The sequence below is a fragment of the Clinocottus analis genome, unplaced genomic scaffold (assembly GCF_023055335.1).
Source record: "Clinocottus analis isolate CAN_PGR_092001 unplaced genomic scaffold, fCliAna1.0.p SCAF_44, whole genome shotgun sequence".
Lineage (NCBI taxonomy): Eukaryota > Metazoa > Chordata > Actinopteri > Perciformes > Cottidae > Clinocottus > Clinocottus analis.
In genome coordinates, this window is record NW_027176198.1 from 524,911 (window position 1) to 536,304 (window position 11,394).

The 11,394-nt window shown below is 43.3% G+C and overlaps 1 protein-coding gene and 1 long non-coding RNA gene across 6 annotated transcripts in view; both read right to left on the reverse strand.

Moving 5' to 3' along the window:
* Positions 1-30: 30 nt before the first annotated feature.
* LOC137801869 (uncharacterized) lies at positions 31-2,228 on the reverse strand. Of its 4 annotated transcripts, none has more exons than XR_011079924.1 (4): positions 1,991-2,228; positions 1,362-1,432; positions 797-999; positions 31-401 (listed from the first exon to the last, which is right to left on the reverse strand). It is a non-coding gene; the product is annotated as an uncharacterized lncRNA (long non-coding RNA). The 4 variants fall into 4 exon arrangements; XR_011079923.1 differs by having other exon boundaries at positions 797-1,015; XR_011079921.1 differs by lacking the exon at positions 1,991-2,228 and having other exon boundaries at positions 1,362-1,570.
* Positions 2,229-8,862: 6,634 nt separating this feature from the next.
* st6galnac (ST6 (alpha-N-acetyl-neuraminyl-2,3-beta-galactosyl-1,3)-N-acetylgalactosaminide alpha-2,6-sialyltransferase) overlaps positions 8,863-11,394 on the reverse strand; it is a 9,018-nt gene continuing 6,486 nt past the window's right edge. For both annotated transcript variants that reach the window (XM_068599187.1, XM_068599188.1), the window contains exons 7-10: positions 10,600-10,703; positions 10,153-10,236; positions 9,805-9,904; positions 8,863-9,621 (exon numbers count right to left, since the gene is read on the reverse strand). In XM_068599187.1, the coding sequence (XP_068455288.1) occupies positions 9,451-9,621; positions 9,805-9,904; positions 10,153-10,236; positions 10,600-10,703 (459 nt within the window). In that variant the 3' untranslated portion in view covers positions 8,863-9,450. The remainder of the gene's footprint in view (positions 9,622-9,804; positions 9,905-10,152; positions 10,237-10,599; positions 10,704-11,394) is intronic.

Below are 11,394 nucleotides of genomic sequence, written 5' to 3' on the forward strand. Positions count from 1 at the left end.
CTCCTCCTCCTCCTCCTCCACCCCCTGACCTCTGTCCTCGTCATCAAGCCTGTCCAAGGTGGACACCATCTGTATTTCCGGCATGGAGGCCCTCAACTTAGCCAGGAGGCCTATCGCCTTAACCCTCTTGACATTACATAATTCTCTCTCTCTCTGCTTTCGTGTGAGTTCTGGATGCCCACTTTTTTTCAGGTGCTCATCCAGTCTCCTGCCGTTAAAAGAGCAGCCATTGACTGGACATTTTCCAACTCTAACATTGGTTCGCCCTGATGCGATATCTAACAATATTTTGCGCTCCTGTGTATTGTGCACATGATGCCCCCTTCTTAAGTGCTGTGTCAGCGCATCATATAACTTTAAGCAGATCGGGCACTGATGGCTCTCTTTAGTTGGAGACATTTCTGAAAGAAAATAGAAAAAAGAGATATATTTTCACTAAGTCATGTTTACTTCATTTGATCATTTAATCTATTACGCATTTAATACACACAATGAGACGTCTCTCACATTTAAATACTTTGGTAATGAGTAATTTGCAGTAATAACCACCCCATTGCCTTCATAACATGTGCTCAGGCAACTCAAGCATTCATTTTGAGTAAAGCTCTGTTTTTCTGCACTGCAGTTTGTGAGACTTTTATGAGCCACTGTGTGAGAAAAGATCGTTTTTGGAAGATTTACCATGAAATATGTATAATTAAACTACATCCACCCATTTAACTATCTTATACATTAGAACAATGTTAATATTATTGAGAGCGTGAGAGAAAGAGAGATAAGAAAAAGTCTGACTTACTTCATCCAGGAGGGGGGTGAGAGAGACAGGATGACTGAGCAGATTCCTTAAGTGGGAGACTCAGGCCGTCTTCTGATTGGCTGCACAGCCCATGTGACTCAGGCCGTCTTCTGATTGGCTGCACAGCCCATGTGACTCAGGCCGCCCATGTGACTCAGGTTTCATCCAGGAGGGCAGGGGAGAAATGGTAGAGTCCTTTCACTCTACCATTTCGAATCACTGGCAGTGTAAAAAAAAAATAGAATTAATTAAATTTACTTATTTGATACAAGTATAGTGTTAGTGTTAAAATGTAAAAAAATAAATAAAAAAAAGACTGACACTTGACATACAGAAATGTAGCCGCAGTGTCAGTCTCCTATTCTTAAGTACCAAGGGTACAAAACTGGGGCGGGCGAACTTTATCTCAGTACATAATGTGAATACTTCAGTACAGTACCTGTAACTCTACCTCAGTACACAATGTGAATACTTCAGTACAGTACCTGTAACTCTACCTCACTACATGATGTGAATACTTCCTCCAGAACTGGTTCTATCAGTTTAAAGAGATGAAGGAACCAACCTGCTCTTTGTATCCGGACTTCCGGGTTGAAAACAGCGTCCAGTAGTCTGCGTTGTCCCTCGTTCTCCTCTCTAGAAGCAGAAAGTTCCTCATTGTACTCTGCCCATAAAGGTCTCTCCGTTTCGAGCGGACGCCATCTTGTTCCAAGCCAACCAGAGTGAGGACCATCACTTCCTGTTCATTAGTTTCTGGACTTCAGAGTAAAAGCCCCAAAAGGTTTCCTGGCGCAGAATGTTTTTCTTCTTGTAATATACTATGAACTATATTGTTTATTTTGTTAATGACGTAATAATATTGTGCGCCAATACTGTATAATAATAATAAAATTAGAATACAAGAAGGCAATGGCTTTTATTCTCCTCTCACTCGTCACTCGAACCACTCCTCCGTCTTCTTCCGTTTTCCCTTCACAATAAAAGCCCCAGCAACAGACCCCAGAGCATTGTTTCCTACAGAGCTGTTTAAGAACACAATATAACAGCTTACACTGTGATCCAGGTTGTTTACGTTGTTAATAACACTGTAAGAAGACGGACGAGGTATTCAAGATGATCACTGGAAGAGACACCGAGCACACACAGCATGAGCGATGTTGCAGCTGCGAGAAGGAGTAGCTCATCAAAACCCACCAGATAACGGGGACGACGAGCAGGAACAGAGCGACGTCCCGTCCAATCTCTGGGCTGCACGTTGAGGCGACGGGAGAAAAACAAGTGGAAGACGTGTGTCCTGCGCATGCGCCGCGAGGAGCTCCAACCCGCGGACCGGCTGGTCCAAGAGCTTCCGTAGTCTCCATGTCTAAAGCAGAAATGTTGAGACTGCTGGTGAAGCAGCGAGTCCACGCGGCTTCTGAAGAGACTTTTGGGAACTTGGACAGACTCACATCACAGTATGAGGAGATAGTTTCTCGTTTAAGAGAACACGAGATACACAGATCAGGTTTGTGCTTTTTCATTATCATTTCCGGTCCTCGTGCTCGTTTTACTGGTGCAGTGTTAGCAGCTGGACACCTGGAGTGAGTCGTGGTGTATTTTCCGTTTATCGCACTCTTCACCACCGTGTTCGGGGATCCAGCACGTAGCCACGGCCCCTCTGGGGGATCCAGCCCGTAGCCACGGCCCCTCTGGGGGATCCAGCACGTAGCCACGGCCCCTCTGGGGGATTCAGCACGTAGCCACGGCCCCTCTGGGGGATCCAGCACGTAGCCACGGCCCCAATGTTGACACTGATCCGCTGTTAGCAGCGCTGACTCGCCAGTGTGTGTTGATGGTAGACCTGTACAACGGACACGGAGCTGCTAGCTGTTAGCATGACGCTAAACTTGCTACCAAGGGAAGTCTCGCATGTTATCGCGATAGCTGCGTGTTTCCCCTCCCTGCTGACGCAACACCCTGATGATGGCCTCCTGTTTCTGATTATCATCTTTTTTGAATCAACACTATCAAGTCACACTGAGTTGTGTTTCATGAACTATTGTCTGCATATTATTATGATCAGATGTTCTGCATCTCCTCCTGGTCGCTGGAGTTTCATACCAGAGTGAAGACGGATCACAGATTAAACTCAGGTTATATATTTTACTTGTCTTCTGGTTCACCATCTGGTTAAAATATGTTCATTGTAGGTCTGAACAACAATAAAAGACTACAAACAACTTTACTCAGACGTCGCTTCACGAGACTATTTCGAGGACGGACGCGTCGTTTCATTTAAAACTAATTTCCTCGTTTCCTCTCTCCTTGGATGGGTTCCTTGCGTCTCTCCATGCATCCTGGTCGGAGGAACTAAGACTCAAGTGAGGGAAACGGGTGCATTGTGGGTTCAGCCCAAGTCTCTTATTTTTTAATAGGTTTGTTGGAGATGAGCCAGTCCTGCGCTAGCTTGAGACCTCAGACTGTTGTTTTGTATTATGTATTTCTGTGTTTGTACATGAAGAGCAACACGTGTACATTTAGTCAAGTTTCTTGACTGTCTCCACTAATGAAAGTTGATATCAGTCTGAAGTCACTGTTGTCCATAATGTGCTCCCTGCAGATGTCCAGCAGCTGTTGGAGATTAAAGAAGATGCCCCCCCTGTGTACCTGGAGGACACAGAGCCCCTCCACATGAAAGAGGACCTGGAGGATCTCTGGACCCGTCTAGAGGGAGAGCAGCTGGAGGAGGCTGATATCACCAAGTTCCTCTCCACTGCTGTTACTGTGAAGAGTGAAGATGACAAACCTCAGACCTCACAGCTTCATCAAAGCCAGACGGAGGACAACAGAGAGGTGGAGCCTCCAACCCACAGGCCAGAGACACCAATACAAACAGAAACTAAAGGAGAGGACTGTGGGGGATCAGGACCAGCCAGGAACCTAAATCCACATCTAAATGCTGATGATGAGAAGGTTTCAGAATCGTCTGAGGCTGAACTCATGAATGGTGATTGGCAAAAACCTTTGTCAGATTCTGGACCTGAAAGTGAAGGCAAGGACAATGTTTGGTGCAGAAAGGGAAGTTTGAAGATGCACATGAGGGTCCACAGGAGAAAAACAGAGAAAACATTCAGGTGTGATGTTTGTGGGGGTGCATTTAGACAACAAGACGCTTTGAAGTTACACATGGAAGTCCACACAGGAGAGAAACCATTTGGTTGTGATGTTTGCCGGAAAGAATTTAGAAGACCGCACCATCTGAAGAGACACATGACGGTACACACAGGAGAGAAACTATTCAGTTGTGATGTTTGTGGGGGAAAATTTACACAAGGCGGCACTCTGAAGATACATATGCGAGGCCACACAGGAGAGAAACCGTATGGTTGTGACATTTGTGGGGAAAGATTTCCAATAAAGAAACGTCTACAGACACACATGAGAATACACGCAGGATAGATGTTTTTTTTCTTTCTGTTGTGAAAGATGAATGATGGAAGTTTTTGTTGTTCTTTTGTGTTTATTTAAAAAAAATAATAGTTTAAAATATAAATTTCTTGTAAAATGAGATGGAAGGTGAAATGTTTTCTGGCCTTCAGATGAATCGTTATTAAAAACAATGACAACATACTGTGTCTGTGATGGAAGGAACAAAAAACTGTACAAATACGTCTATTTAAAATGCATATTTACATTAAATCTACAAAAAAGAAAAATGTTTATCTAAGTTGTTTTCATGTTACTGAAATATGGGAATAATTTTAACAGCTGGTTTTGATTTAGTTTTGTTCTGTTATTCCTACTAACCTTACAGTCCACATAAAACATTTAGTTTTCTATTTGATGAAATAAACTAAACGTCATCATTTTTAAAGGGACTTTTAGTTTAGTTCAAGTCTTAGAGCATAAAAAAATCGTCATACTTTAAGTGATTGTTCTCGTGTACAAATTAAACGCTGCTGAGCCGATATCAAAGTTTTTCACTCCTGAATATCTGGGAGTGAACGGAGGGGTATTGTATGTAATCTGAAACTTCACCACTAGATGGTGCCAAATCCTTCATTCTGTCCCTTTCTGAATAGCAGCAAATCACAGCATTGTTTCCAGGAAACTAAACATGTTGACATGTTGTTCACAGACTTCTTTTTAATTTTGCAAATAGCGTTTGGTATCAGAATTGCTGCAGTAGAATCGTGTCAGCCAAAAATAAGTAATATTTCTTGATCGATTTTGTTGGCTTTCTTATTGCGATGTGGTTCATAACTCATGACTGCTTTGGCAGGTTGTGTTTTTAGTGGTTGCAGTCGAGTCAGTAGGTCAATACAAAAGGTTGGTATTTGCCTTTAGCTTCATGGTGACGTTCAAACAATGCTATTTTCTGAACTCAGGATTCTCTCTGTCCTTTTTAAAACACCTGTCATTTTAATGATCAAAATATGTTTTAAAATTTAAAAAAATTGGCCAACTTGCTCTTTTCCACACAGAATATCAGGACATGATTTTGGAACTGAGTTGAATTAATATGGTTCATAGATGTGTGAAACTGTTTGCTAACAAATAGACAATAGTACAAATAAAATAAAGGCTTTCAAGGTGACACAAGACAATAATTGGATCAGGCAGTTAAAACAGTTTCTACTTTCCCGCTAACTATCCTTCATTTCTTTTCCAAGAACCTTCCTGTGAGTTTACAGTTACATAGAAACTTATTTCTAGAGAATTATACAAAACGATGCGATCTGTAAAATAGTGTCACCAAAGTTTCAGGAACACAAAGTAAACTTTCATAATTTTATTTTTATGTAGATTTTAAAACATTAGATAGAAATATGCATTTTAAATAGAGATGTATTTGTACAGATTTTAGTTTGTTTTTAGTTTCCTTTTTCACAGACACACAGTGTGTTGTCATTGTTTTTAATAAAGATTCAGCAAATGTTCAGAAAACACTTTGCCTTCAATCTCATTTAACAATTTACATATTTTTTTCAACAAAAAAAACAAGAGAAAGAACAACAAAAACTCGCATCATTAATCTCTCACAACTGGAAAAAAAACAACTAATTATCTCCTGTGTGGACTCTCATGTGTGTCTTCAGAGTTCCCTGTTCTGTGAATCTTTTCCCACAAACATCACAACTAAATGGTTTCTCTCTTGTGAGAACTCTTGGCTGTGATTCTTTCTTTTGCTTCACTCTAAAACATTTATTTCTAACCAAACAGCTGGAGGACATTTTTCCAAAATGACACATCATGTGTCTCTGCAGAAACCCCTTGTAGTAAAACCGTGTACTACACTTGAAGAAGCTGAAGGATTTGTTGCCAGTGTTACATCCCACATGACTTACAAGGCCTTCATTATATTTCAGGACGTATGCAGCAGACTCAGGTGCCCTGGTCTCCTTCCAAACATTGTCCTTGTCTTCACTTTCAGGTCCAGAATCTGGCAAAGGTTCTCGCCAAACAAACGAGTCCGTCGATGCACGAGCACGAAGACCGGGAACAATAATGAAAAAGCACAAACCTGATCTGTGTATCTCGTGTTCTCTGAGACGAGAAACTCTCTCTTCATATTCTGCTGTTAATCCGTCTAACTTCTCCAAAGTCTCTTCAACCAGCGCGTGGACTCGCTGCTTCACCAACAGACTCAACATTTCTGCTTCAGACATGGAGACGAACTCTGGAGGCTCTTATGAGCCGGGACGCAGAATGGATCTCCTCACAGCGCATGCGCAGTAGATGTCAGACCTGCTTTGACGTCATGGACACGTGATCAACGAGCGGATCTAACGTCACGTAACCTTTTCTTTGGCTTCCGGTTTATTCCCTCAAGGCGACTGAAATCTGACTTTATTATTTTTTATTTTTCATGAATCCGTGTACTCTGTCCCAGCAAATGAAGAATTCCAACCAATTAATGTTTGTAATTTTTAAAAAGATTATTAAAAAAAAAAGTTTTTGTTCACGATTACGATTCAAAACTATTTAAAATAAAAATAAAAAATTCCCCCCTATTTTTTTTTTACGTTTTACACTTTGATGCACTGACCTGTTTTCACCACCAGGGGCCAGCAGGCCGTAACGCTTCACGTCCCTTTAGCGCTTCAATAATCCAGTAACTTTTTATACAACGCATGAAATGCAGACATGAAAGCTGCTTTCTGCTTTTCTTGTTTATTCACACCTGCTTTTTAAAAGGCCGTGATCACACAGGACGAGCTCGGCCTGATGCCGATGCTCTGTCATCATACGGTGAGCACGCGCTGCAGTCGTCTAAAGAAGTCCACGAGGAGGGATAACATCGTTTATTAAGATTATTCTGAACAAGCGTCATCGTGGAGGTTGAAGCTTCCGCTCCTTCAGCATCACGAACAGGGAACGTTGGATTTGAAGTGTTTGTGCAGTGAGTCCAACAGCTTCTGTTCACATGTGAGTCTCAGCCTGCTCTGCTCACCAGCAGCTGCAGGCCGTCACTGTGACCTGCTGCTGCAGACATGCTGGCGTCGCTGCAGAGCCTGACTCATGCACATCTGGCTCCGTGCGCCTCCCTCCACGCCTCAGAGCCCTCAGACACGGAGAAATGGACAAGAAGCAGAAGAGGTCACTGGAGGTCAACCTGTGCTTCAGAGTGTTTTATGGAGAGAGAGGAGGCCTGCATACCAGATCCACCCTCCTTAAAGAGAGATGTGGTTCAAGGAGTGGGAGAAGTATGAAAGTAAACTGACAATTTAAAATTGTTGGATGTTGTGACCAAAAGAGTTTCAGCTCAAAGATTCCTGTGGATTTATTTCCTGGAAAGAGTTAGTTATTAATTTGGCACCAATGAACAGAGAATAAAGAGATTTGACACATTCATTTCAGTTTAGTTGTGTGTTTTTTTACGCTTCAGAGAAGTTTCCTTAAACGTCATTATTGAACAGTGAGCACTAAAAACGTTATCCTCTATATATATAACATATTGTAAATTTAATGGATTTAATTCATTGAAAATCCTTCTCAGGAATAAAAGAGTTTGTTGTTCCACTTCAGTTTGTTTCTGGGAAATTATATTAAATTACGGGACCAGACCGACGAGGAAAGAAAGAATCCTCAGGAGTCTTTGAGCTGAAACTGGTTTGTGACGCGCTCGTGTAGAGCCGCATGTCATGTCTTCTCCTCACATTCTTCCCTCTCCCTCTTTCATTCTCCTCACACGGCATCACTTTGTCATGAGCAACACTTCACTGATCACTTCGTCTGGATGTTTTGATTCCACGTCGACTCCTGATCGCTCCCTGAAGTTACTCTTTGGTTTCTTCTCTCAGACCTGCAGAGAGTTTAAGCTGCTGATGTGGTCCAGCAGACACACAACGTCCTGATGGACACACAACGTCCTCATGGACACACAACGTCCTCATGGACACACAACGTCCTCATGGACACACAACGTCCTGATGGACACACAACGTCCTGATGGACACATTGCGCCACCTGGTGGACAGAAAGTACACGACGCGTGAAGCTTCAAGAAAAAGTGTGAGAACAAAACAAATAAATTAAGTCCCTTTAACTAAAAACACTTTCAAGTTAAAATGTTTCCCCAATGAGCTCAACACACACACCCATACACCCACACACACACACACACACACACCCATACACCCACACCCATACACACACACACACCCATACACACACACCCATACACCCACACCCACACCCATACACCCATACACCCACACACACACACACACACACACCCATACACCCACACACACACACACACACACACACACCCATACACCCACCCCCACACACACACACACACACCCATACACCCATACACCCACACACACACACACCCATACACCCACACACACACACACACACACACCCATACACCCACACACACACACACCTGTCATGTCTTCTCCTCAGAGAGCTGCTGCACATTCTTCCCTCTCCCTCTTTCATTCTCCTCACACGGCATCACTTTGTCATGAGCAACGTGATTATTTGTTATCCTGAAGTGACCCACAATGCTTTGCTCCCGTCTGAGTGTACTTGGCAGCATCACGCGACTCTGACGGGACGACGCGCTCACAGTCTGGTTGAAGGTTTTCTTTACAGAGTTCGGCGCAAAAGGGAAAGCGCCGCCATCGGCAGTTCAGAAGGAAACCAGCGAGACGTGAAGGATTCAAAGGGCAAATCAGCTGGAAGCGGAGCAGCAAAGGCCGACGGGACGTTGTAGCTTTTGTCTTGAAGTGTTCGACATAAATACAAACTATGATAGTAAAAAGAGTTTAAATAAATCTCAAAAGTTATAAATGCGATAGTTGTCGAGTTATTTCATCTTGGACTCAAAGTGGACGATGAACCCTCGATCCAAATCTTTACAACCAGCCGTCGTCCGGCTGCGACGTTTTTGAGCCACAAATCACCCAAAAAAAAGATTTTTCGGAGATTAAAATGTTTCTCTTTAAAAATCATAAGAAATAAAACAAAGAGGAAAGTTAATCCGTCAATAAAAAAAAGAAAAAATCTTGGTTTCCTCCATGAAAAGAAAACTTCTGCTACTTTCTTCTTTCTTCTTTCGCTCCGTTCAGAGTCTTGAACAAGTCGTTGTGGGGAGGGGGGGCGGGGGCGGCCATCTTTGGACTGACTTCCTGTGTCGGGCAGACGCGATGACCTCGACCTCACGGGCGCGTGTAGAGCCGCAGGAGGCCGGCCCGCTGCAGCTGCTGCCACAGACTCATCTCCAGCAGCAGGTCGTGGTTGATGAAGAAGCCCACGGGCCGGTAGCTGCTGTCGTAGTAGTGGTCCGAGTACTTCCTGTAGTCCGGCGTCATGAAGCCGTACGCGCTCACCTGGATGAACAAAGGCTGCAGTCAGGATTAAACTCGCTCCAACACATGAGAAAGCTGATCGTTTAATCCCTGCTGGTCGGGTTTAAATCCGACCAGACAGTTTAAAACCAGTATTTTGATGTTCAACGCTTCATGAACCCGGCCGGCCGGCAGTAAAGAGCAACGCGGGAATAAGCGGTGCACCTGGTCGCAGGCGTGCAGCGCCGCCAGCAGCATCACGGCTCCTGTGGACGGCCGGTAGATCTCCTTGTATTTGGTTTTCAGGGCTTTGGAGCGAAGGAATCTGAAACGGAAGAAGTCAAACCACAACACCACATGAATGCATCTGCTGTGTCATCGGTTAAAAAGCTGCACACTCATAGTTAAACCGGCCGCTCTTCTTCCTCTTCCTCTTCGGCCTCTGGCTCGCTGTGCGGGGGAACTTCCCCATGGCTGCTCTCTCTGGTTTCAGCCTCTCGCTTCTCTTTTGATCTCGTTTCCAAACTATTTGAAACGTGAGCCCCGGCTGTCGTTCCGGATGGTTTGGCTCACCTGTTCCTGAGGTAACGGATGAAGTCGGGGTGGTACATCTTCAGCTTCTCCGCTGACACGTCCGCCCCAAAGTACTTGGATGGACTGTGTGGAGAAGAAGCACAACGTTAAATTAAAACGTTAAGAGAAACCGTTTCAGCCCCAGAGGGAGGAAAAAGAACATCTGCACCCAATAAGCTGAGACTTTTCACCCTAAAACTCAAAGCTCAGCGTCACTGAGCACCAAAATCAGCAGGGATCATCCTCTGGGGATCAAGAAGCTGCCTTCAAAATTTCACAACAATCAGAGCAATATTTGTTGAGATATTTCATTCTGAACTGCAGTAGAGACCGCGAGGGCGAAGATGCTAGCAAGGCTAACACGCCTGTATTGAGTTCCTAGCTAAACAAATGAAGAAGAACAACACAGATCATCCTCATCCTCATGACAGCCGGTAGGCGTCTTACTCTTTGGCCCGCTCAGGTCCTCTCTCCACCGCCGTGTGTGTCGCTGCAGCCTTCATCAGCAGGTAGTCGCGGTCGTGATCCGGCAGGAAGACGTAGCGCGTTTCCTGTAGAGCGCAGAGAGCGAGTCGTTATCGTCCGACGCATTTTAATGAACCTCGGCCTTCACAGGAAACGACTCCGCTGGGTTTAGGCAACACGACGACGAAAGGAACAGTTTGTGTTTGCCGCGGTATCTCCAAGTGCGTGAGGTCTTTATCCCTCAGAGGCTGAAGGTAGACTTGTGTCTTTTTACCTGAGCAAATTTCTAGTTTGTAAGTAAATTATCTCCAAATCTAAAAAATAAAATGTTTTCTCTCTCAAAAAAAAAAACACGCTCTCAAATCTATAAACTGAATTTTTTTTGCAAGATTTGTTTTTGAGAGAGAAATTTCTTTTGAGAGAATTTTTTTTTGGAGAGAATTTTTTTTTTGAGTGAGAAATATTTTTTTGGAGTAAATTTTTTTTTTATCTAGAATTTGTTTTGAGAGAGAATTTTTTTTTTGGAGAGAATTTTTTTTTTTTGGAGGGAAATTTTTTTTTTTGAGAGAGAATTTTTTTTTGGAGAGCAAGTTTTAGTTTTTTATTTGAGAGCGTATTTTTTTAATTGAGAGCAAAGATTTGGAGATAATTTATTTACAAACTAGAAATTTGCTCTGGTAAAAAAAGACACAAATCTACCTTCAGACATGAGTCTGTGGACTACGCAGCCTGCGTGGAGTCATGAGGCTAAATACCCCAAAAAATACTAAATAAAAG